The sequence below is a fragment of the Salminus brasiliensis genome, chromosome 25 (assembly GCF_030463535.1).
Source record: "Salminus brasiliensis chromosome 25, fSalBra1.hap2, whole genome shotgun sequence".
Taxonomy (NCBI): Eukaryota; Metazoa; Chordata; class Actinopteri; order Characiformes; family Bryconidae; genus Salminus; species Salminus brasiliensis.
Genome location: NC_132902.1, coordinates 26964952 through 26989253, shown reverse-complemented (window position 1 = coordinate 26989253; position 24302 = coordinate 26964952). Strand labels below are relative to the sequence as shown.

The 24302-nt window shown below is 41.8% G+C and overlaps 1 protein-coding gene across 4 annotated transcripts in view; it reads left to right on the top strand.

Annotated features, from left to right (window-relative positions):
• Positions 1–24302, top strand: part of cdh8 (cadherin 8) — a 166561-nt gene that overhangs the window by 99997 nt on the left and 42262 nt on the right. For all 4 annotated transcript variants that reach the window (XM_072671725.1, XM_072671726.1, XM_072671728.1 and 1 more), the window contains exon 4: positions 23184–23303. In XM_072671725.1, the coding sequence (XP_072527826.1) occupies positions 23184–23303 (120 nt within the window). The remainder of the gene's footprint in view (positions 1–23183; positions 23304–24302) is intronic.

Sequence of the window (24302 nt, the reverse complement as noted above, 5' to 3'; positions counted from 1 at the left end):
TGAGCTTCCACTCACTGGCCACTTTATTAGAAACACCTACATTGAGCTTCCACTCACTGGCCACTTTATTAGGAACATCTTGATTGAGCTTCCACTCACTGGCCACTTTATTAGGAACACCTACCTAGCTTGTGCTACCATCAGTGTGCCAGGCCAATGGGGAGGATACATCACAATGTGTGCTGCTATGTGAGAGAATGGCTTGATTTCATGAATTTCTGTCAGATTTATTTGGCAACACAGTTTAATGTGAACAATCCAGTAAAAGAATGTTACTGTAGAAATTTGATTCCAGTCCCAATGTCTTGCTGTCAGGTTTATATTTTGTGTGTAACACGTACAGTTTCAATTGATGAACCAGAGAATGTGCAGTGTTGGTGTAAAACGCTTTGCTAGTTTCCTTCAAAGTATATGTACAGTGTACACTGTTGACAACATGACTTTGACTGCCTTGTTCATAAGCAATGACACAGACTAGACATTCGGATGACACTGACAAGTTGACTGACACGACGTGAGAAATGTACCAAATCCACTGAGAAAACATGTGTACATGTGGCTGTGTACATTTCCAGAGCTGTAAGTCTCTACATACAACATGTGCTTTCCCATGATTTCCGTACGGAAGCAGGACCCCTGCGTTTAAGTGGAGAGCAGCGGAACTGTGACTGCCTTCATGATTTAGAGTTCAGTGAGCACAGTGTTCTCAGAGAGGACATTGGTTTTTGTCTCGCCGCTTCCTGAGTGTGTGTTCTGCCCTTCTGTCTGTTCTCCTGCCGGAGATTCATTGGGCCGCTTGGTGATGGGGTTTGGTGGGGTGAGGGGGTGTACACACTCAGACATAAATGGAAGAAAGCGTATTCATCATGGCCACTGGAAGCCGAGCTAAAAGTGGAGGCTGATCATGGGCGAGAATAAAAGAGCAGGAATAACGGTGAACGCTGCGGAGAGATCTACAAAAAAGAAGCAGATGAGATGTTTGAGATGCAGCAGCAGGCTGACAGTGTGGTTATGATCCCACAACCAAATGCATGGATGGACAAAAAGGTTTCTATCTAGCACTGCACTGTACATGACATTTAGACAGACAGACAGACAGACAGATATATAGACAGATAGATAGATAGATAGATAGATAGATAGACAGACAGACAGATAGATAGATAGACAAACAGAGAGACAGACAGACAGACAGATAGACAGATAGATAGATAGATAGATAGATAGATAGACAGAAAGACAGACAGACAGACAGACACACATACCAATAGATAGATAGATCGATTGATTGATAACTTTTAGGGTTCTATATTGCTCAACTGCCTTTTTAAGTCAAGGAACCCTTTACAATATAAAACCCTTATATATACAGACAGACAGACAGACAGACAGACAGGTACGAGAGACAGATAGAAAGAACATAAGAGAACAGTATCCCCACAGAAATCTCTAGATCTCCCAGTGGATGCCCATGTTTCTCTCTCAGCCAGGATAATTCTCTCTCTCTCTCTCTGAGGCTCAGAGTTCTTCAGCGTTATCTTGGCCAGATTGTTGTTGTTTAAACAAGAGCTTGCCCGCTACTGACCAAACAGATCTGTCCATATGTCAGAAGTGTCAGCCAACATGAAACACCAAGGCCGGCAGGTATCACAGCTGCAGGACCTCATGCCTGCTAGAACTGGACTTTGCAGACACTCATAACAGCTGTCTGGTTTGGGTGGGGTGAAAGTCTTACAGAGTAAGAAATCCTACAGCACAGTTTGAAAACCATCTGGCAGAAGAAGTGCAACATTACAGACATTCATACGACTCATCTTCACAATAGTAGTAGTAGTTATTGTGTAAATAAAGGAATGACAGGACATTCCTCTTCGGTTTCTGTGCTGGTTTGGGAGCTGACTCCTTCTCAGCAGGCTGCCCACATGAGTTTGTATGATTACAGGTGTAGAAATAGAACTCAGCCTCAAGTTTCAGAAAAATGTTTTTGAGAGGGTTCACCATTCTCATAAAGCTGCAGAGTCTAGCTTTTTTTAAAGTAGGTCCAAGTGGATCTGGCTGTATTCATGTGTTTGTTTACGTAGTGCTTGTTTTTAGTTTACCTAGAACATATCTGAATACTATCAGAGTTCTATAATAGGTTTTATTAAAAATACTGGTTGAAAAAAGACCTGATTGATTTGGACAAGGACATTATCATGGCCAGATGACTCAATAAACCACGACGGAGTGTTGGACGCCTAAAGCGTGATGTGAGGGTAATGGAGGATATCCCATCTGTGTGGATCAAGCAGACAGGTTCAGAGAGTCCAAAATGTTGAAACTTGACTCAGACTCATACCCCAAACACTTAACAATTAACTCAGATTCTCACCCCAGGGACACCAGAATTAAACTTAACAAAGACTCACACCCTAGAGATTCGTCTCAGACTCACGTATCAGAGAATCAAGATTAAACTCAGACTTACAGCCGTAAAAAAATTCAAACTAGACTTTGACAAACAAAGACAAGACAAACTATTCCCCAGAGAATCAAAACTCGCACCTTCGTAAAACTAGACTCAGCTCAGACTTAAACCCCAGAGATTTGAGATGTGACTCAGACTCACATGCCAGAGAGAAATGAGACCCCATTTAGACTTGAAATTCAAGGGTTTGGGTTTTACTCTGCTCTGAAGCCTCTAGAGTTTGTGTTGGAATGGAGACTTAATTTTATGGCCCTCCTCAGGAGTCAACTCAGGTTCGAGATTTGACTCATATTCAAACCATAGAAACTCAAAGCCTGACTCAGACTCACATGCCAGAATCAAGACTTGAACCCCTGAAACTCGAAACTTGACTCAGAAATCTGACAGTCTCGAACTTACAGACTTACAGACCAGAGAATTAAGTCTCGATTCCAGTACAAACCCTAGAGAATCAAAACCTTTGATACTTGACTTAGACTCGAAACTCAGTGACTAAAGGCTCAACTCAGACTCACACCCCAGAAACACCCCAGAGACTCGACTCAGACTAACACACTAGTGACTAAAGGCTTGACTCAGACTCACAACCCAGAAACTCGACTCACATGTCAGAGAATCGAGACTCAACTCCAGGTCAAACCCCAGTGAATCGAATATCAACTCAGATTCGTAGACCAGTACAACCAGATTCAATTCAGACTCAACAACCTCAGAAATTTGAGATTTAACTCAGATTCAAACCATAGAAACCCAAAACCTGACTCAGACTCACCTGCCAGAGAACCAAGACTTCAGATTTAAACCCCTGAAACTCAAGAGCCCACTCAGACTTAAAATATAGAAGCTTAAGGCTTGACTCAGACTAACACGCCTGGGAATCAAAACTCTATTCAAACTCGAACCACAGAAACTTGAAACTTAACTCAGACTCATGTGTCAGTGAATCAGACTCCTGTGTCTGTGTGTGAGAATCAAGACTTAAATAAAGGCTCAACTCAGACTCACACCCAAGAGACTCGACTCAGACTCACATGTCAGAGAATCAAGACTCGACTCAGACTGACAGACCAGAGAATTAAGTCTCCAGTCTCCAAGATTCCAGTACAAACCTTAGATGCTCGAGAGCTGAGTAAAACTCAAACCCTAGAGAATCAAAACCTTTGAGACTTGACTCAAACTCAAACCCTAGTGACTAAAGACTCAGACTCAAACCTCAGAGACTCAAAACTCAACTGAGATTTGTACCCCAGTACAACCTGACTCAACTCAGACTCAACAACCTCTGAAATTTGAGACTTGACTCAGATTCAAACCCCAGAGACTCAACTCAATCTTGCATATCAGAGAATCGAAACTCAACTCAGATTCGTAACCCAGTACAACCTGACTCAACTCAGACTCAGCAACCTCAGAGACTCAACTCAGTCTCACACCTCAGAGACTCAACTCAGACTCACACCTCAGAGACTCAACTCAGTCTCACACCTCAGAGACTCAACTCAGACTCACACCTCAGAGACTCAACTCAGACTCACACCTCAGAGACTCAACTCAGACTCAAACCTCAGAGACTCAACTCAGACTCACACCCCAGAGACTCAACTCAGACTCACACCTCAGAGACTCAACTCAATCTTGCATATCAGAGAATCGAAACTCAACTCAGATTCGTAACCCAGTACAACCTGACTCAACTCAGACTCAGCAACCTCAGAGACTCAACTCAGACTCACACCTCAGAGACTCAACTCAGACTCACACCTCAGAGACTCAACTCAGTCTCACACCTCAGAGACTCAACTCAGACTCACACCTCAGAGACTCAACTCAGACTCACACCTCAGAGACTCAACTCAGTCTCACACCTCAGAGACTCAACTCAGTCTCACACCTCAGAGACTCAACTCAGACTCAGCAACCTCAGAGACTCAACTCAGACTCAACAACCTCAGAGACTCAACTTAATCTTGCACGTTAGAGAATCGAGACTCGACTCCAGCACAAACCCCAGAGAATCGAAACTCAATTCAGATTCATACCCCAGTACAACCTGACCCTACTCAGACTCAACAACCTCTCAAATTTGAGACTTGACTCAGATTCACACCCCAGAGACTCAACTCAAGTCATAAACTGACGGGTTTAGGATATTCGGTATGGAGCTACTTTACCTAGCGTCACTACTATAAATACTAAATTCTGATAAAAGGTCATATTAACTTACACAGTGCATAACAGGGTCCTGTCACTGTTTAATGGCACACCTCATAGAGGTTAGCACGACAGCTTATGGCCTTGGCTTCCTGCCGAGGCCGAATCATGCGAGTGGGTGCGGGTTGGGCCAGGATTCTCAGCGACGATGGTAATAAACCGTTTACTGTGTGTAAGCTTCGGTGCTACAATGGGAAAATGAAAAGTATTAAGAAGGCATGCTGCTGACACAACTGACAACTTGCGTTCTGTGGAGAATAAAATTGTTCAGAATCTTATCTGCAATCGCCTACATGCAACTCTGACAAGGACCACTGTGTCTCGTCAGGGTTGCCAGGTAATTGGAAGAATCTGCTTTTCTCTACAGCTTAGAGACGAGACGGCCCATTGAAATATCACATTCCATCAGACAGCTAAGAGAACTGCACATTTATCCCATTTATTTTCACTTTCTTTGCTGCTCTCCATCTCACATCCATCATTCATTTTCAGCATGCCTCTTTCAATATGTGTGTGTGTGTGTGTGTTTGTGTGTGTGTTTGTGTGTGTGTTTGGGTATGTGCACAGGTATGTGCAGCCTATGTGTGTTCCCCTTGATGGATTGCTTGTCAGGAGGTACCGGGAGCACCTCTTTTACCTGACTGATGCATTTACTCTCCAGGCACGTACACCATGTTTGCTCTTCAGGTTCTCAGAGGGAACAGTTTAACTCTTCTCGCTCTGGCCTCTCAGTCGAAGGCCAGCAGCCTCCATTTGACTGATCACGCTGATGAGAGTGCAGCACTGACGCTTTTCAGGTGCCACACAGAGGAGGTGGAAAACTGCATCGACTGGAGGAGCTGTTTACAAAGCAGGCCATTAAAGCAGAACCCCAGAGGTTCAGTCCGGATATTTCTGCTCAAAGGTGGACAGAGAATGTTGTTGTAGACTGTATGGACAAAAGTATTGGGACACATGCTCATGTGTGGTTTGTCCATTTTTTCAAAAATCATTTTCTCCACCCATACATACCATTCATCCATCTGTCTCTCCATCACTCCACCCTTCCATCCTGTTGTCCCCATCCCACCACCCCTCCATCCTTTCATCCCAACACATCTCAGCACTTTCACCCATTTGTATGCCCACTCCTCCACTCCTCCACTGTTTAATCTATGTGTGTCTCCACCCTTCCATTATTCCCCCTGTTGCTCCTCTCTCTCTCTCTCTCTCTCTCTCTCTCTCTCTCTCTCTCTCACTAATGTGTTGCATCACTGTTAGGGTGTGTGTTTGCACTGATCGCTGTGTGTCAGTTTTAATGGCCTCCTTCACACTCACAGGAAGTCAGGCATGATGTTACCTTCACACCCCCACGCCTGACACACACACACACACACACACACACACACACACACACATACAGACATGCACTTACATCCTCACTTATGCAAAACGACACACCCAGACACCCACTACACATGCTAACATGCTAACACATGTGTACACACTCATACAGACCCCCTCAAACACACTTAGGCTAACACACACCTAGTCAGCACTGGCTTTTCTCACTTTGCCTCTCTCTCTCTCTCTCTCTCTCGCTCGCTCGGCTGAGTGGGTGTAGGCTTGGCTTGCTCGCTCAGTGATGATCACAATCACTTTAATGTGTCACTTTTCCCCCTGAGAGATGCACACTTCCTGCAGGCTAGACAAATCTTCACTCAGGGACGTTCAGAGCGTTTAGGCAGGAGAGGAGACGAGGAGGAAGACGGTCAGAAATGTTCACTACATGGACAAAAATATTGGGACATCTGCTCATTCATTGTTTCTTCTAAAATTGAAAGTAATATTTTATTTTTGTTGGAGTAACTGTTTCTATGGAAGAAGACTTTTTACTGGAGCAGCATTGCTGTGAGGATTTGATTGCATTCAGACACAAGAGCACCAATGTGGTTGGTGTGGCGCAACAGATAATACCACTACCTGCTAGTGAGCTACCACATCACATGGGAGACTGGGGTTTGATTCCCAGTCTGGGTGACTATGCTGAGCTACACCAATAAGAGTCCTTGGGCAAGACTCCTAAAACTACATTGGCCCTCCTCTGTAATACCAGTAACCTTGTAAGTCGCTCTGGATAAGAGCGTCAGCTAAATGCCATAAATATGAAATATAAATGTAAAGAGCATCAGTGTCCGCTGAGGTCAGGATGTTGGATGATTACCACCCTACCTCATCCCCAACTTAACTAATCAAGTATTGGCTTGGGATGTCTGTATATAGTGAATATAAACATTAAACATTTTAAGATGTTTTACTCATTAGTGATAATTTTGAAATAATATAAAAAACTAAATAATTATTAACAAGATATTTGGAGGATATTTAGACTATATACGCTACATAAATATAAACATTAATGTATATTTATTCTATTCAAAACAATTCTTTATTTTTATTATGTCACAAAATAAATGGTTAATTGTAATAAATGTTTTATTATGGCATATTAATAAAATGGAAACTTTACATGAGGTTAAGATTACATGAAAAATCTTTTTAACTTTCAATGGAAGTCAATGTAAATGATTCAATTTTGGAGTATTTCTATTGGTCCCTTCATAATTCAATTTCGACACAATGTTAAAATCCAATCCAATCAAATCTAATCTAATTTATTAGTATAGCTCTTTACAACTGCCGTTGCCACAAAGCCGCTTCAGCAGAATCAGTAATCAGTAAGAGGACAAGAGATCAACAATACATGGAAACCTAAGACCCCCAGTGAGCAAACCAAAGACCACAGTGGCAAAGAAAAACTCCCTCGGAGTTGGAGGAAGAAACCTTGGGAGGAACTGAGATTCACAAGAGGGACCCGACCCGTCCTCCTCTGATCAGAACTATTGATAAATTCTTGATAAAAGTCACAGAACCACTGTGTAAGACTGTTCTACTGCTCAGGTGTGCAACAAAATCATAATGTCATAATATAATAATCATAATAATCATATTACAGTATATCTAATAGAATTGTATGAGTAAGAGTTATGAGAGTAATGATGGTTAAAGATGGTAATAATAATAATAATAATAATAATAATAATGGCATTGTAGTGAAAAACAGTAAACATGGAGGTACAAGGTTTGTGCATGACAGCAACTATAGTGTATACAAGTATATACCTACTGTATAATATAACTACAAACACTTATTTCCCAGCTATTTATACCATACTGAAGTCGCTCTGTTTTGTGGCCTATTATTAAAAAGTGTCATCGCTGTTTCTTATGAAGCCTTGTGATTGCGAAGGGGTACAAAAGTGTGGGAGCCTCACCAACATTCACAAATCCTTCTTTGGATCCAATCTGCCTAAGCCAGCAAATGCATTTCCATCTCATTATGGTTTATTATCTTTCTACATTAGGAACAATGATTCACGCCTTTGCCAAATTATCCAAATGATCAAATTTCAGCTGAAATGCTAATCCGCGCTTCTGAGGCGAAGAGCCACGGCCGCAGTCGGCTTGTCAAAATGCCGGTGAACTAACAGAGCAACCTGAACCGACCATATGTTTAATCCGGCGCCTTCGCTGCTCTTATGACAGCTCCCCTCGCCGAAACGTCCTGTGATTTGTGTTAGGAATTCAGCGAAGCCGGTGAAGTCTTCATCTCTGGAAGTAATTGTTGTATCCAACACATGCGTGACGCCGCCCGGCCTTTTAGCCTCTCTCCTGACTTCGGTCTCCCTTATTACAGCTCACGTCTTATTTGCTTTTATTTTGGTCTAATCGTCGCTGTCTGGGGAACAATTAAGTATGCGAAGTGTAGCGATTTGTCTTCGGAAATTCCTCGACCGAACTGTCCGCGAGTGGCGAGCACGTTCCTGAAGAACTAATTAAAACGAATCAATGACACACCACTTCAGAACGCCGGCATATGTCAAAGCCATCAGCGGCGTACAAAGGACACCCTTAATTGTTTTGTTCCTGCGGCTCCTGTAAACAGCTTGTCAAGGGCTGGACTAAAGCATGTATGTTATGAAAGGGATGTTTTTTGGGGGCTTTTTTTTTTTTTCTCGCCTACATGAAGAAGCACACACTGTTGATCTTTAGCTTTAGCTTCCTGCTGCTGCTGCTGTTGTCTTCTTCTCCACGTCGCCAGCTCGAGTAAGCTTTTCTGTTTCTTTCTGTCTCATCAAAGGCCATTTAATTGTGGCACACAGAGAGTGACGGTCCCTTACACTCCACCAGCCTGAAGCCCCCTTTTCCATCACCAGCTCCTGGGAACAACGTTCAGAACACTGACAACCATGTCGCCGGAATCCCTCGTCTGGTTTAATTTATGCTCTCTGCGGTTCTCCATCTGAGAAGATGCCCATCCTTCTCGTAAACACAAGGCATTTCTGGAATGTGTGTGTATTTATTTATTTATTTATTTTTGGTTGTTGCGGAATCACATTGTGCCGAACACGCTCTGGTGATTCTCCTAGCCGGCCCCCACACCTGAGTGCCAGCATGAATGTGAATTAGCAGGGGGTTACAGGGACCAGGCTGCTGAAGGAGAACCTGGATCAGTGCCTTATTGTTATTTATGGTCGCCCCCTTTTAAAACCCTTGGCAACGTTCATGCTCCGTGATAAACAATGCGGAGTAACCAGCCTTTTCAATTATAGTGCCCGCTGTACATCATGCTGGAATGAGAGGTGGTTGGAAAATTACATCTCTTTGAATGACAGACATGGAAGAAAGCATGCAGTGCACCTTGATATCCTCACTTGGCCGATGGCTCTCAGCATCCGACAATAATGCCCTTCTGAATCCGGTCTTTTTTAACGTCAATTGGCCGCAATCCAGCAAGTCTCCAAGTCAACCAAGGAGTCCAGTAGGCACTTAGCCATGGTTAGTGTGACAGCGCTGATGATTCTCGGCTCAGCATATTATACTGGCTGAATGGATCGGCCTGCAATTTTTCGGGCGAATGATGGTTCCTTGATGATAGCCTTCGGTGGTGAATTTGTCTGACCAGTGCATTGCAATCAACACGGTCAGGTCGTCCGTCCGTGCTTCTGTAGAGCACCTATGGATCTCCCGCTGTGAGCCTCTGATTTTCTTTTCTTCATTTTCATTCAGTCACACTCTCCACAGCACAAAGGAATTCTGCCTTCTGTTACTGCCAATATGCAAGGCTTCCATGAGTCGAGTAGTAGCATAATCTACAGTACATACAGTCCTGATAAAGCTGAAATGGGCCAGGGATAGGGCCACCTTTTAAGGGTTGGTTGTTTAAGGAAGACTGTACAATGTCTTCTAAAAGGGCTCTCGGAACAGGTCTTTGGTTCTATAACTTGTATGGTTTGGTACTATAAGTAAATACTGTATTTAATAGCTAAATACAGACCTTTATCCCAGAAGGATCTGTAAAGGAACCCCGGGCTCTGAATGGTCCAGCAGGATAAAGTGCTGCCACTATGAAGCTGCTTTGCATCTCCAGTAATGCTGCCTGCCATCAGCAGCCGGAGCCAGAGAGAGCACAGTTGGCCTTCCTCATTCCCCACATTATTTCAGTGTGATGGTGGTCAGAGCTCGGTACCCAGATCTTTTCTCTGAGCTTGTTGGTTGCCTGGTGACGTTGCATCGGTGGCAGTTTGAAAAGAGGCAGTGGCTGGTTGCACAAGTGTTGGCAGAAGGAGGCATGTGTCAGTTCTCACCCTCCCTGACAGTGTTGGGAGTATTACATGTGATAGGGGAGAGTACTGGCTTAGGTAATTGGGTACTTTGGGGTAAATTGGGGTAAATTAGGTACACAGTATGTTTATAATGTGAGAAATTCCAATTGCACATTACTTGTAATTGTTGCATATTTACGTTTTTAATACTTTTAAAAAGGGGTTTTTCTTTCCCACAGATCCCAACCATCTTTATAGAACCAACTATTGATTTACAGTTCTTTATGTCGCCGCTCCAGAAATGCATCCTTGGCACTGATTAGAAGTACTACATATTTACCTAATAAATACTGTACTGAGCCTTTTCCACACCCACCCTTTTAATGTGAAATGATTAATAAACCACAGTTTAGATTACATATCCTAACAAAATACTTTATGCCGAGGCTTTCCACACAGCTGAGTCCCAGTCAGGGTTCTGGAAGTCAAACAGTAATGAAAAAAAAAACCCTCTCAAAGCAGAAAAGGCCTGAACTTCAGAAAGCCTGCTCCAGCTGTGAGCTTTAAACAGTAAAATGTATTTCCTCACATGGCCCACTCCAATTATAAAATCATTAATTATGTAGGTTCTATACTATAAAACTGTATTTCTCAAATGGGCGCACCAATTATGCTGCCACCAGGCATCAGAATTATACGTTCATTTAATAACTCAAATGTTAATGGAAAAAAGGTCATTTAGACCACAGATGTCTTAGGCTCTAAGTTATATCGGCGTAGTTAGATGTTTATATTTAGTTCCAAAGGACTATATTTATAGATATTGGTGATGGCGATTATAATAAGCAGTATATTGGTGTAAACAGCTTTATTTTGCTTAATATTTCTCAAATATCACACCTAAATCAACCAGGTTGTATCACCTAAAATAAACAGATCAACCATAACATTAAAATTAACCTGCTTAACATTGTGTCAGCCTCCCTTGTTCTTCCAAAATAGCTCTGAGCTGATGTAGCATGGACTCCAGAAGACCTCTGAAGAGGTCCTGTGGTATCTGGCAGCGTGATGTTAGAGCAGATCCTCCTTTAAGTCCTGTAAGTTGTGAGATGAAGTCCTTGAGTACCAGTGGGACCCTTGAGCTCCCTTGACCCTCTCACCGGTTTACCGGTTGTCCACCAAAATGTCTCAGATTCTAAGGCTTACCCATTTTTCCTGCTTCAACACCTTCATCACCTTCAAAAACGGACTGTCCACTCACTGCCTGATAGATCCACGCCTGACATCAGTGTTCTTCACTTCACTTTAATGTTATGACTGATAGGTGGATGCTGTAAGATGAATGAGTGATGCCTGCAGAGTCTGCAAGTCTGGGGGAGCAAAGTTCAAGTGACTGATGTTGGAGTGATGTTAATCCGAGTAAATTCTGTGGATAAATGACCCTGCGCAACGGACGCCCCAGCAGGCCCTAATATGGGCGCTATAGTGAAGAGTGCTTTTCACACCTTGGCTGGTGAGTGATTTTAACACCTCAGGTGTTACTGTATGTGTACCGTATGTGGACTTCACGTTCTTGGCTCTGGGAGACGTGTTAAGGACCAGATGTACAAAGTCTTCTGTGCCAGATTTCAGGTGAAAATGCGGTGGGACTTTCCTAAAAACAGCATGTTCCATATGAAACTGGCGTATGAGCCTAAATCTACAGTTTATACATTTGTGTAATGGTTACTTGTTATGCCAAGGTTCTCCAAGGGTTATCTAATACTATATCTAGTACAAAAAAGAGTACATTGGTTTTAGTAATGATATTATACCAATTGTTAGTGCTGTAAACCGTTTCTGAAGAGTTTTTTAAATAGTCATGTACACAATGTTTATGACCAGTCATTTAATCAGGATAACCATCAATACATTTAAAATGGTAACTAAAGTTGATATAGTGATAAACAGAACCATGGCCTTTACCCTTTAATACTTAGGGCTGCACTCTTGTTAGTCTCTATAAAAGTCTCTAAAGACACTTTACCCACACTTGGACTCTTTATTAATTTATTAATTTTAATTCATTCGTGCTTCTACACTCATCTCATATTGTGATTAGACTGCTGCTATGTTTTTCATTTCTCTGCTTTAACACTTTTCCTCTTTATGTCTACCCTTCTAGTCTAGATTTTTTTATTATTATTATTTTATTTATACAATAATTGCTTTGAGTGTAACTGTGACCTTGGAATTTCAGTTTCATGTGATGTGAATGACAATCAAGTTTCCTTGAATCCTTAAAACTCTTAAAAGTAAAGGGGCTTCAAATGGTTCTTTGAGTGATGCCATAGAAGAACACCTTTTGGTTCCATAATGAAGCGTATTTGGCGTTTTAAAGGTCTTGTGACATAGCAGGGTGTGAAGTGAACGCACTGAACCACACTGAGACGTTCACATTTGAACAGAAACCACCCAGACAGGGACTTTATTTTCACAGGGGATAGAGCAGCGCACAAAAAAAAAAACCTTGTGAGGAAAAGGCCGACCAACTTAAATAAAAAAGGGTAGCCTAAATCCAGTGTGGTATCAGAGATGGGAAACCATGGTTCTGCAAGCCCAGTGACATGTCAGGGGTGTGTCAACAAGGGCCCAGGGGAATCATGGTCCAGCTTTAGTCTCCTGTGAGCAACAGAGGAAGGAGAAAACAGGAGAGAGAAGGTTAGTCTGCTGAGCTTGGAGTGTATCACTCACCTGACTGACTTCCTCGTCGTGTTTTTATGGTGTCGGGGTGCTCTGGGTGAGCGGTGACAGCTGATTCTACCAGTGGCTACAGGCCGTGGGGCGCTAGGGCGCTCCTCCCTCTAACTACAGAGCTTCTCCTGCTGTCCAAAACAGTGGTGCTGAAGCTGGCAGATTTCAGCACTCTGGACAGCACTCTGGTGCTGAAACTGGCAGATTCAGCACTCTGGACAGCACCAGCGCTGGTCACTGTATATATCTAAAGGTTCTTTACCAATATTAATCTCAGTTATAGCAATGGTTCTGGAACCACAAGTGATTCTACTATGGCATTGCTTAAATAACCATTGGAGCACCTTTTGTCGACTACAGTTATTCATATAACCAGGACAAACAGTGGCGACCAGGTTTTGGGAACATTTGGGATCACTCAGTTTTAGAGAAATGGTGCACTGTGTTGTAGTGTCACTTCAATGGCCCTCCTTTCATCATCAGATCTCCCAGTGATAAACTCAAGCTTCACACAAGCTTAGTTCACTGAAACTTAACCATATAAACAGTTATTTGACTTTTAGAGAAGGGGTTCAATCTTATCCACAAGATTGGGCTGCAGGATTTTATGCTACATAGACTGCTTGACTGGGAAGTGTATAGTCAGAATTCAATGAAAAAAAATCTCAATAAAATATTAGTAATTTACTAGTATAAATGAGTAAATTTGTTTATTAATCTCATAACAATGGTTTAACCATAGAAAGGTATAGTGCTGCTACTGTTATACTGTGATCAGGAAAAGGAATTCCCAGTCCCAGATCATTTTCTTTGACTTGTCCTTGTCTGGGGTTGTAAATGCCAAGTTATGAGCTCTAGCTGAATGCAGCATTTCTCCAAACAAAGTGAAGCCCACTTGATTCGCCTTGTTTAATCGGTTGGTCTCAGCTCTGTTAGTCTGCAAACAAGTGCTTCTACTTTGTTGGAATGAAAACGTCCGGCCACGTCGGCTCTTTGTGGAAAAGATTGGACACTTCTGTTGTAGAGTATCCTCCCATTCACTGGAGGCTGGAGGTAGAAAAAGTGCCATAAAAAGTGGAACCCCTTGTGTGACCTTGCTCTGGAGGGCATCTCCTCTCTTCTTGATTCCTCCAAGAGTTTTTAAAGAACTGATTCATCTTTAAAAACAGTGCATTTCTATTGATTTCTGGGTAAAAGGCTGAAGGACAGAGCAATTGAGGGGACGTCATTAGAGTTGTAAAATTCTCCCTCAGCCCTCAGACAGTTTACTATACAGCAAATACCATGCAGTGAATTAAGGGTTCTTTAAGGGTCCTTTCACACAGAGTGTCTTTATGTATAACCATGACAAATCAAGAAACCACTTAAGTCTTCATTTACAAGGAACCTTCTTGTTTAAGATTCATGGTATTAGGAATTGTATATAGTATATAGAGTATATAGCTATATAGAACCATTTTGGTGCATTTTTAAAGGTTTTTAAAGAACATTCTACAGAAGTGTTCCCCTGATAAACAGTTTAACCAGGCATAGAACCATGAATGCACCAGAGAACCACTGAATAACCCCATTTTTAAAGGTACACTATTGTGAAAAGCCAATAGCCCTATGATTAAAACGTACACCCCTAAAATAGGGGTTCGACAGTGGTTCTTTGGTAGAGGCAAATTCCATATAGAACCATGACTCAAAGAATCATTTCAGTGAAGCAAAGAAAACCTCTTACACTTGGATCTTTATAACAACCTTTTTAAAAAAATAGGTCTATGTACCACCAACAAGAGTTCCACACTTATAGCAAAATGTGTTCTATAAGGTTAAAAAGGTAATTTAGCTAGAACTATAAAGGTAGAACCATGTTTAAGGTTATCTAAAAGAGAGTTATGCCTAGTCATTTAAGAAAGGCCAAGAACCATTGCATTTAAATTGTGACTTGTGTTGGCAAACCCTTTGAGGAACCCTCCTTTTGTAGGGTACACTATTGTCAGAATCCAAAACACCCGTCCACATCGCTACATCGAGCCCTTTTTACTTCATGTATAAATAGCACAGCCTTGAAGATGTGCTGAAAGAATATTTACAGACAGAATAGCACTACTACAACTCGTTCAGTTCACCTGGAGACACTTTTGACCTTCCATATTGTTGTTTTCCAAGTTCTGTTGTTTGAATCGGAGTAGAGCAACTCACCTGTGGAACAGGTGGAATGTTTGGTGGTGAAGAAGGTCTCTAAATCATCAAACTGTGTTTGTAGATGTTTGTTTGTGAAGCTTGTGTGATTGGCTGGAGACCTTCTAAAGTATATTTTCACTGTCACTCAAAACATTCCCACCTACTATTTAGACAAAAGTATTGGGACACCTATTCATTTAATGTTTCTTTTGAAATTAAGGATATTAAGAGCTGATCCTGCTTTTGTTGGGGTAACTGTCTCTACTGTCCAGAGAAGAAGACTTTCTACTAGATTTTGGAGCAGGAACATTGCTGTGAGGATTAGATTGCAGTCAGCAACAATAGTGTTGCTTCTCATCATCCTCAACTCCCCAGCTCATTCCAAACATATTGGATGGTGCACCACCATCATTCCAGAGAACACAGTTGTTCCACTGCTCCACAGCTCCTCAATGCTGGGGGGCTTTATACCCCTCTAGCCCACGCCTGGCATTAGGCAGCATCCAGCACCAGTAGGGTCATGATATTGACCTTCTCCAGAGAGTCCTATTCTATTGGCAGTACTTCTTGTGACTTTGCACATCTTTGTCAGCAATGAGTGCAACTTGAAGTCGCTAAATGAATTCATTAGAATGGGTGTCCACAAGTATTTGGACATGCAGTGTACCTGTAGAACTAATCAAGCAGAGCTGCTTAGCTGATAACACGGCCCTTCTTCAGTATTTATCCACAACCTCCCACCACAGTTCTCAGGGAGGTCTGCTATTGATTTTCCATCACTGCATCAGTGTGTACAGTAAGTACAAAGTCAAGTTTTTTTTTGTTTTTTTGGTGATTGTTTTCCCCCTGCTTCATTCCACTGCCCCGTAACAGAGTCCAGCGCCCAAGTGGAGTGTTTCAAATGTAGAGCTGACATTTCTCCAGACACAAATACCACTTCAGTGTCTGTTCATGCCAAAACAAGCCCCGCGGCAGGAGAGATACCGAAGCACCCTTGTTTTCCTAAACATTCAAAAAAAAGAATGTCAAGGTCCCTGGATGAGGAGGGGACATAAATTATTATGTGACATTTATAGAAGTTGACTGAAATGTCCTGTTTCTTTTATCCACCTTTGGATGAACAACATTTAAAGTTCATTTCAGGATGGCTATGAGCAAAGTGACTGGCTTCAGTAATCGAGGTGTATGGCCAAGTTTCCAAGTTTCTCCTCTGTGACCTTAAAGCTTTGTCTGTCTGTCTCAAAGCAAGCTTCCCATCCCATCTCCACCACCATCATCAAAGCAGTCCTAAAGGCATTTCTATACAGCCCGAGACAATATTCCCACAATCAAGTTTTCACAAGCATCCAGGGCCCAAGGGTGCAGGCGGTCCGGTAGAGGCGAGTGTGGGAATTCTCCATACAATATCTTGCAAGGACAAGCTAATCTGTACTGATTTGAAGCTGCGCCAGTGGAAGGCTTCTCTAATCCCTCATTCTTTTTTATCAAAAGACTAGGAGGGAATTTCTCGTCTGTGTGAGAGAAGGGAGAGGGAGTTATTTCATGGCCCACTGACTCCACAGTTTTACAGAATGGTTGTCTTTTTTTAATTTCCAAACGGGTATGCAGTGAGGCAGCATTTTGTTCGATATTTGCTGCGTATAAAGATTCACAACAGGCTCGACCGTGGAGGCAAAGTCACCTCTGGCAATTAGCACAGCTTTCTGAAGGTAGCTATACTGTGCTAACTAGTAGCCTGGAGGAAAGGTAATGTATAGAAATAAGCTAGAACCCACAAAAGCCACATCATGTGGCTGCTGAACATCTGGATTCCTGTAAGCTGTAATCTGGTCAGTGCTGAGATCATCAAAATAGAACAAACCGATTTTCCAAAATTCTAATATTTAGTTTTTCACAAAGTTTTTACACCAGTTTTTGAATATTAAATAGGTTTCAATACATGTACAGTATGCTACAAGTCCAAATGAATGGTTTCAGCTACTTTAAGCTGCACCTATTGCTGACACAGATGTGCAAATGCACACACACACAGCTTGTCTAGTCCCTGTAGAGAAGTACGGCCAATAGAATAGGAATTTCCTGCACAGAAAACACATCTGCCTAATGCCAAATTAAAATTGTATGATATCTACCCAGCCCATAAAGCATTTTTTGTGTATCGGCAGATCATTTCATAATCATAAAAAAGCCCATGTAATGTAGATTGAAAAGAAATGATGCCTGAAACAAGCTTTTTTGACACGTTCAGTAGATAAAGTGACTTAAAAGATTATCAAAATAGAGCACACTAATTTCCAAAATTCTAATATTTAGTTTTTCACAAAGTTTTTACACCAGTTTTTGAATATTAACTGGGTTTCAATCCATGTACAGTACCCTACAAGTCCAAATGAATGGTTTCAGCTACTTTAAGCTGCACCTATTGCTGACACAGATGTGCAAATGCATACACACACACAACTTGTCTAGTCCCTGTAGAGAAGAAAGGCCAAAGACTCTCAAAATGCCAAATTTTAATTGTATGATATCTACCCAGCCCATAAAGCATTTTTTGTGTATCAGCAGATCATTTGATAATTATAAAAAAGCCCATGTAATGTAGATTGACAAGAAATGATGCCTGAAACAAGCTTTTTTTGACACTTTTATTAGATAAAATGACTTAAAAAGATTAAAAAATATATTTATTTATTAATTTATCGCAGATCCGAGCCTCTTTTGAATAATCCAAAGGTGACAGTGGCAGGAAAACCTCCCTCAGTTTCAGAGGAAGAAGCCCTGAGAGGAACCAACCTGCTCTGATCGACGCCGGATAGCACAAGCAGAATGACTGGACAGAGAGAGTGAGCTGATGTGAGAGCAGGTGGTGAGTTGTGAGAGTGGGAGTGAGTGTAGGACACATGCTCAGTGTCAATGTGAAAGTCCATGCTGGATAACAGTTATATGAACAGTGGCGTGAATGCATCAGTGAGAGGATCTAGAGCGGGGCGGCATCGCAGTGAGCAGCCGGCTAACACGTCTGATCCATTAAATCAGTGATGCTTTGCTGCTCAAATACAACCTGTAGGGTGTGTATAAGTGTGTGTGTGTGTGTGTGTGTGTGTGTGTGTATGTGTGCGTGAGAGTGTACTCAACATGCCTTATGTACTCTGGCTATTGTCTACCACCTGTTCTGCACAGTGCCACAATACTGTAAATGTCTACAGATGATAAATGGCTGACGCTGCATCTCCGCTTTCACCGGCGAGCAAGAAAATAAATAAATGAGAAAAACAGCAGCACCATTGCACTCTGACTTCAAAACCTGGTTTAGTATTGCAACCCAATTATTTCAGACACAGAGAGCCTGAAGTGGCCCTCAGAGACACGTGTTTGTCAGTAATTCATGTGCCTGTTGTGTACAAACAACAACAAGCCTTGGCTGTCGCTGGGGCTCTACCTGCGACTTTTCACACTGCTCGTTACAGCTGCAAGCGAAGGTCTACAGGAGACAAGATTTCAGTATGTGAGGGCATTCCAGGCTGGATGCGAGCGTGCCTGTGTGTCTGGGTGCGCGTTCACCACGTGTTTAATAGATGAAGTGTTTCCTTATCACTGAGCCGAACTATAAAAACATATGAAAACACACTCCACGAGGCCCTCGGGACTTACTTTGGTGCTCCCTGTAAGTCAGCCGCCTGATTCATGTTAAGATAAAAGCAATGCATTTATCACATTCTTGGAAGAGCATATTTCTTTTTATTTACTCGCTCCTGCTCCTCTCTCCGAAGCTGCCTCCGAGGCTCAGAACTTAATAAAGACGTTACGGATTTCTAAAGCGCTCAACACCGCCGTGCTAACTCACTCGCGTCTGCTTGTGGACAGCTGCTGAGGAACACAAAGGAGAAGGCTAAGCTAAGCCCAAAGACCCCATGCATACCGGCTGTATGGTTCTAATGAATGCATTCAGATACTTTAAGTTGCAATTGCTGACACAGATGTGCAAATGCACACACACACAGACACACACAGATTTCAGATTTCTCTGGAGCAGATAGACGTGAACCTATTGCCACCGTTGAGAACTGTGGTGGGAGGTTGTGGATAAATACTGAAGAAGGGCCGTGTTATCAGCTAAGCAGCTCTGCTTGATTAGTTCTACAGGTACACTGCATGTCCAAATATTTGTGGACACCCCTTCTAATGAATCCATTTAGTGACTTCAAGTTGCACTCATTGCTGACAAAGATGTGCGAAGTCATAAGAAGTACTGCCAATAGAATAGGACTCTCTGGAGAAGGTCAATATCATGACCCTACTGGTGCTGGATGCTGCCTAACGCCAGGCGTGGGCTAGAGGGGTATAAAGCCCCCCAGCATTGAGGAGCTGTGGAGCAGTGGAACAACTGTGTTCTCTGTTTATGTAAATGATGGTGGTGGAGCTCCATCCAGTACTTTAGGATGAGCTGAGGAGTTGGAGATCAATCAAATCCTCACAGCAATGCTCCTCCTCCAAACTCTAGTAGAAAGTCTTCTTCCCTAGACAGTAGAGACAGTTACTCCAACAGAAGCAGGACACACTCTTAGTCCTGGTGTCAATCGCTTCACAGTCATATTCTGTTGGCTGTAATTCTCTACAGGGACTGGACAATCCGCGTGTAATGTGCATTTGCACATCTGTGTCAGCAATGGGCGCAACTTAAAGTAACTAAATGCATTCACTAGAAGGGATGTCCACAAATATTTGGACATATAGTGTATATGTGTGTATGTGAGTGTACTCTTGAATGTGCCTTATATACTCTCACCATTGTCTACCACCTGTTCAGCTCGGACTACCGATGATAAATGGCTGCAAATCTGATACATGCAAGCTTATATATATGCTGATGTCTACTTTAAGCTTCAGATACAACATATTGGATGATTTTTTGCGAAATTCAAATTTCTATGTTCGTCTAGAGGTGGAGTTTGACATTTATGGCTATAAAATAACAGTTTTTATAATAATTGTATTGATTTGTTTTATAATACAGATTTGATTTGATATGAACTGAAGGCTTACGTCTAATAGTAACAGTCCACCACTGGATCCAAGATGTTTCTCCCAGCCAAAATATAATATTTCTTTGCCGTGAACGCAAATAACTCATATGTTTATGTATGTATGTTTATGCATATCCACCCACAAACACATACATGTACACACGACAAGAGGATCAGCAAATGACGTTAGCATAGCAGACCACACTGCAGTAAGACAAAAGCGTTCTGCTATACACAGTCACGCAGCCTTATTTATTTCCTCTAGACACCAACAGTAAGGTAGTCCTGTTTGCCATGGTAACCCAGGTCTGCACCTGCTCCGAGCCGCATCTCTGAGTTAATAGGCAGGCGGTAAATGTAGACCTGGAGGGAAGCATGGTTACAGAGGCACTCTCCGAAAGTGTGCTGTACACTTATCCCCGCGAGCAGGGACAAAGAGTGAACTGAATAATACTGAATACAAAAGGGAAAACGAAGAATAAAATAAAATAAAGACAAATAGGTAAACCAGCGCTCCGTGCATAAACACAGAATGAGGTTTTGCTGCAATTGACATTTTGAAACTTTCCAGCAGGACTCGAACTTGACCTCCGGCACTTTCTCATCTCCTTTGAACACGTAGAGTCAGAGGGGGCTGGGTTCCTGAGCCAGCCAAACAGACCTTGTGGACGTATTGTGTGATATGTTTAGTACACATGTATATATATATATATATATATATATATATATATATATATATATATATATATATAGTATCATGTCTCTGTCCTGCCCTTGTGTTTTCTCATCCTGGTCACTTTGTTTTGTTTTGTTTTCTCTGTGTTTTGTGTTCTTAGCTCCGCCCTAGCCCCACCTACTCATTAGTGCTCCCACCTGTGTCTCCTTTGTTGCCCTGCCCTATCGCTATCCTCCCCAGATCCTTTTTGTGTCTTGTGCTCTTTATACCCCTGTGTTTGCTCTGTTGCTTGTCTGACAGGCTGATGTTCATGGGTGCTGGTAGCATTATTTCGGTTTCCGGCTGCTTTGCCTTTCTGTTGTTTTGGTATTGTTGCTTTGTGCTCTGTATTTTCCGGTTTATATTTTGGGATTTTGTTTCTTTGTGTTAATCTGATATGGAAATAGCTGCTCTTATTAGTTCTGTAGGTTCAGTGTTAGACTCTCTGAAAAGGTCTAATAAAACACGTTTGCACTACACCCCAATCGGTACAGTGGACCTGAATTAGATTTTTTTTTTTTTATATTGTGTTACCTATCTGTTTAGCTAGGCGGCTAATGCTAACACAACAGCTTTTAGAAAGGCTTCTCGTCCTGCTTGTCTCATCTTTTGACATAAATATAGGATCGATAACTTTACACAATGTAGCCAGAATGAGATAAAGGAAAACACAAGCTAGCGATCTTGCTAACCTAAAGAATAGTTAAATTTCCATATTTGTGCTGAAAACTCTCATCTTTTTTTTTAGTTTAATGCTCTAGCTGGTCTACTAGCGTGACCAAAACCTGACTAAGCTAGTCAACCAGTGTGACTCGCTTGATGACCGCCTAACAGACCAGCTAATCCACTGAACTCAAATAAAGCATAGACTGTGCTGGTCAAGAGCTAAACTGATCAACCAACTTAACCAGCTGTTATACCAGTATAGGGGATGCTTTCACCTAGATTACCAGCTTTTTAACTAGTGTGACCATCAAAGACCAGCAAAGTCGATTTTCCAGCAGTAGTTTTTATCATGTAATTTCATCATGGAAGCTATGTCACCTGCACCTGGGTCCTTGAACAGCCCTAACCTCATCATCCTGAAAGTGCATTATGTTGGGCACACCATAAAAACACCATACAAACCATTATCATAAAACATATACACTGTCAAAGCACTGCTTAGCATCAGATACTTCTCTATTCACACCTTGGCCGAGAGAAGCAGCTAATGAGGAGCAGATTCCAAACAGCAGAAAGATCTACTGGAGTGTTAGTGTTGCTTTTATGAAGGTGTTATACCTCTCTTACACCTTTACTCTCTCTGTTTTTCATAACTAAACTGTTTATTTGTTGTGTTGCTGGAATTATGGTGCTTGAAGACCTAATCTGTATAAAACAATTCATTATAAAATCACTCTAAATGTCTAAATGTAGGTATTGTGATATACACTGAGGAGGAGGAGCTACAGTCTCTCATTAGGGTGAATATTAATAACGCTCTAACTGTAGGTATTGTGATATACACTGAGGAGGCGGAGCTACAGTCTGTCATTAGGGTGAATATTAATAACGCTCTAAATGTAGGTATTGTGATATACACTGAGGAGGCGGAGCTACAGTCTCTCATTAGGGTGAATATTAATAACGCTCTAAATGTAGGTATTGTGATATACACTGAGGAGGAGGAGCTACAGTCTCTCATTAGGGTGAATATTAATAACGCTCTAAATGTAGGTATTGTGATATACACTGAGGAGGCGGAGCTACAGTCTCTCATTAGGGTGAATATTAATAATGCTCTAAATGTAGGTATTGTGATATACACTGAGGAGGAGGAGCTACAGTCTGTCATTAGGGTGAATATTAATAACGCTCTAAATGTAGATATTGTGATATACACTAAGGAGGCGGAGCTACAGTCTCTCATTAGGGTGAATATTAATAAGGCTCTAAATGTAGGTATTGTGATATACACTGAGGAGGCGGAGCTACAGTCTCTCATTAGAGTGAATAATAATTAATAACGCTCTAAATGTAGGTTTTGTGATATACACTGAGGAGGCGGAGCTACAGTCTCTCATTAGGGAGAATATTAATAACGCTCTAAATGTAGGTATTGTGATATACACTGAGGAGGCGGAGCTACAGTCTCTCATTAGGGTGAATATTAATAACGCTCTAAATGTAGGTATTTACACATAGGTGACATTGTTTTCTGTTGTTTCCTGCAGGAACGTCGGTCACTAGGGTCACCGCCACTGATGCTGACGATCCTGGATACGGAAACAGTGCTAAACTCGTCTACAGCATTTTAGAAGGGCAGCCGTATTTCTCTATTGACCAGTATGACGGTAAGTGGGCTGCTTTTACACATTTACACACATTCTCACATGTTTTCGCAAAAAGTCCAGATGGTCAGGAATCACTAAAATCCTGTAAATATATCTTAATTGTCTTATTTGAATCTGTTTAGAAATGTTTCCTCCTCGTATTTTGCTCGTTAGATAGCGATGCTCATTAATGTTTTCTCTGCATATGCTTGTGTTATTTACTCTCGCATGCCGGGTCATCTTTCCGACATGAATCAAGGTGCAAAATGATTGAAACTAATTAAATAACGAAGAAAAAAAAGAACAATACATCCGAAAGACACACAAAACTGGCGCTGATCTGTAATGGTGTGTGAAGTGATGCGGGCCTGCTTGATTTAAATGACAGGGCTATCTTTGAATTCCATCTGCAGTCTGCTTCTTTTCAACCTTGACTTTGTTTTTTTCCTAATTGCATTTTCAGCCGACTTGTTAACAGTGTCTGTAAGCAACATGATTAAATAATGGTGAAATTACATTAATAAGCAATGAGATGGAAATGAACAGCTCGTAATTTGGAAACACAACAGACAATAAACAAGGCCTGTGTCTGTCCAAATTGCATGTGCATATTAAACAAATATACTTTGTTTTTGTTGTTGTTGTTTTTGTTGGGTCCCCCCCCCTTCCCTTTCTAACGTACAGCGGCTCTGCCTGCTCCACGACACAATGCATTTCAATCACTCGCTGCCAGTCAAAGTGTGGAAATGCAAATGGTCGAGGGAAGTTTGAGGAGCTTAAATTGAGTAGCGGCGTGCGCTGTGTGCGTGATTACTGAGCACATGCAGATGGCTCATTCAAGTGAGCCAGATGTTTTAATGAATGTTAATGAAAAATAAAAGGTAAAGGGAAAACAACCATTAGGATCCATTTGACACTTCCAACACTTCGCAGGAAACGAGACACGTTCGATAAATAAGTAAACACCATGCTCCGATTCATCAGCGGCTTAATTGTTGGCAAAAACACGAACTTAGAATT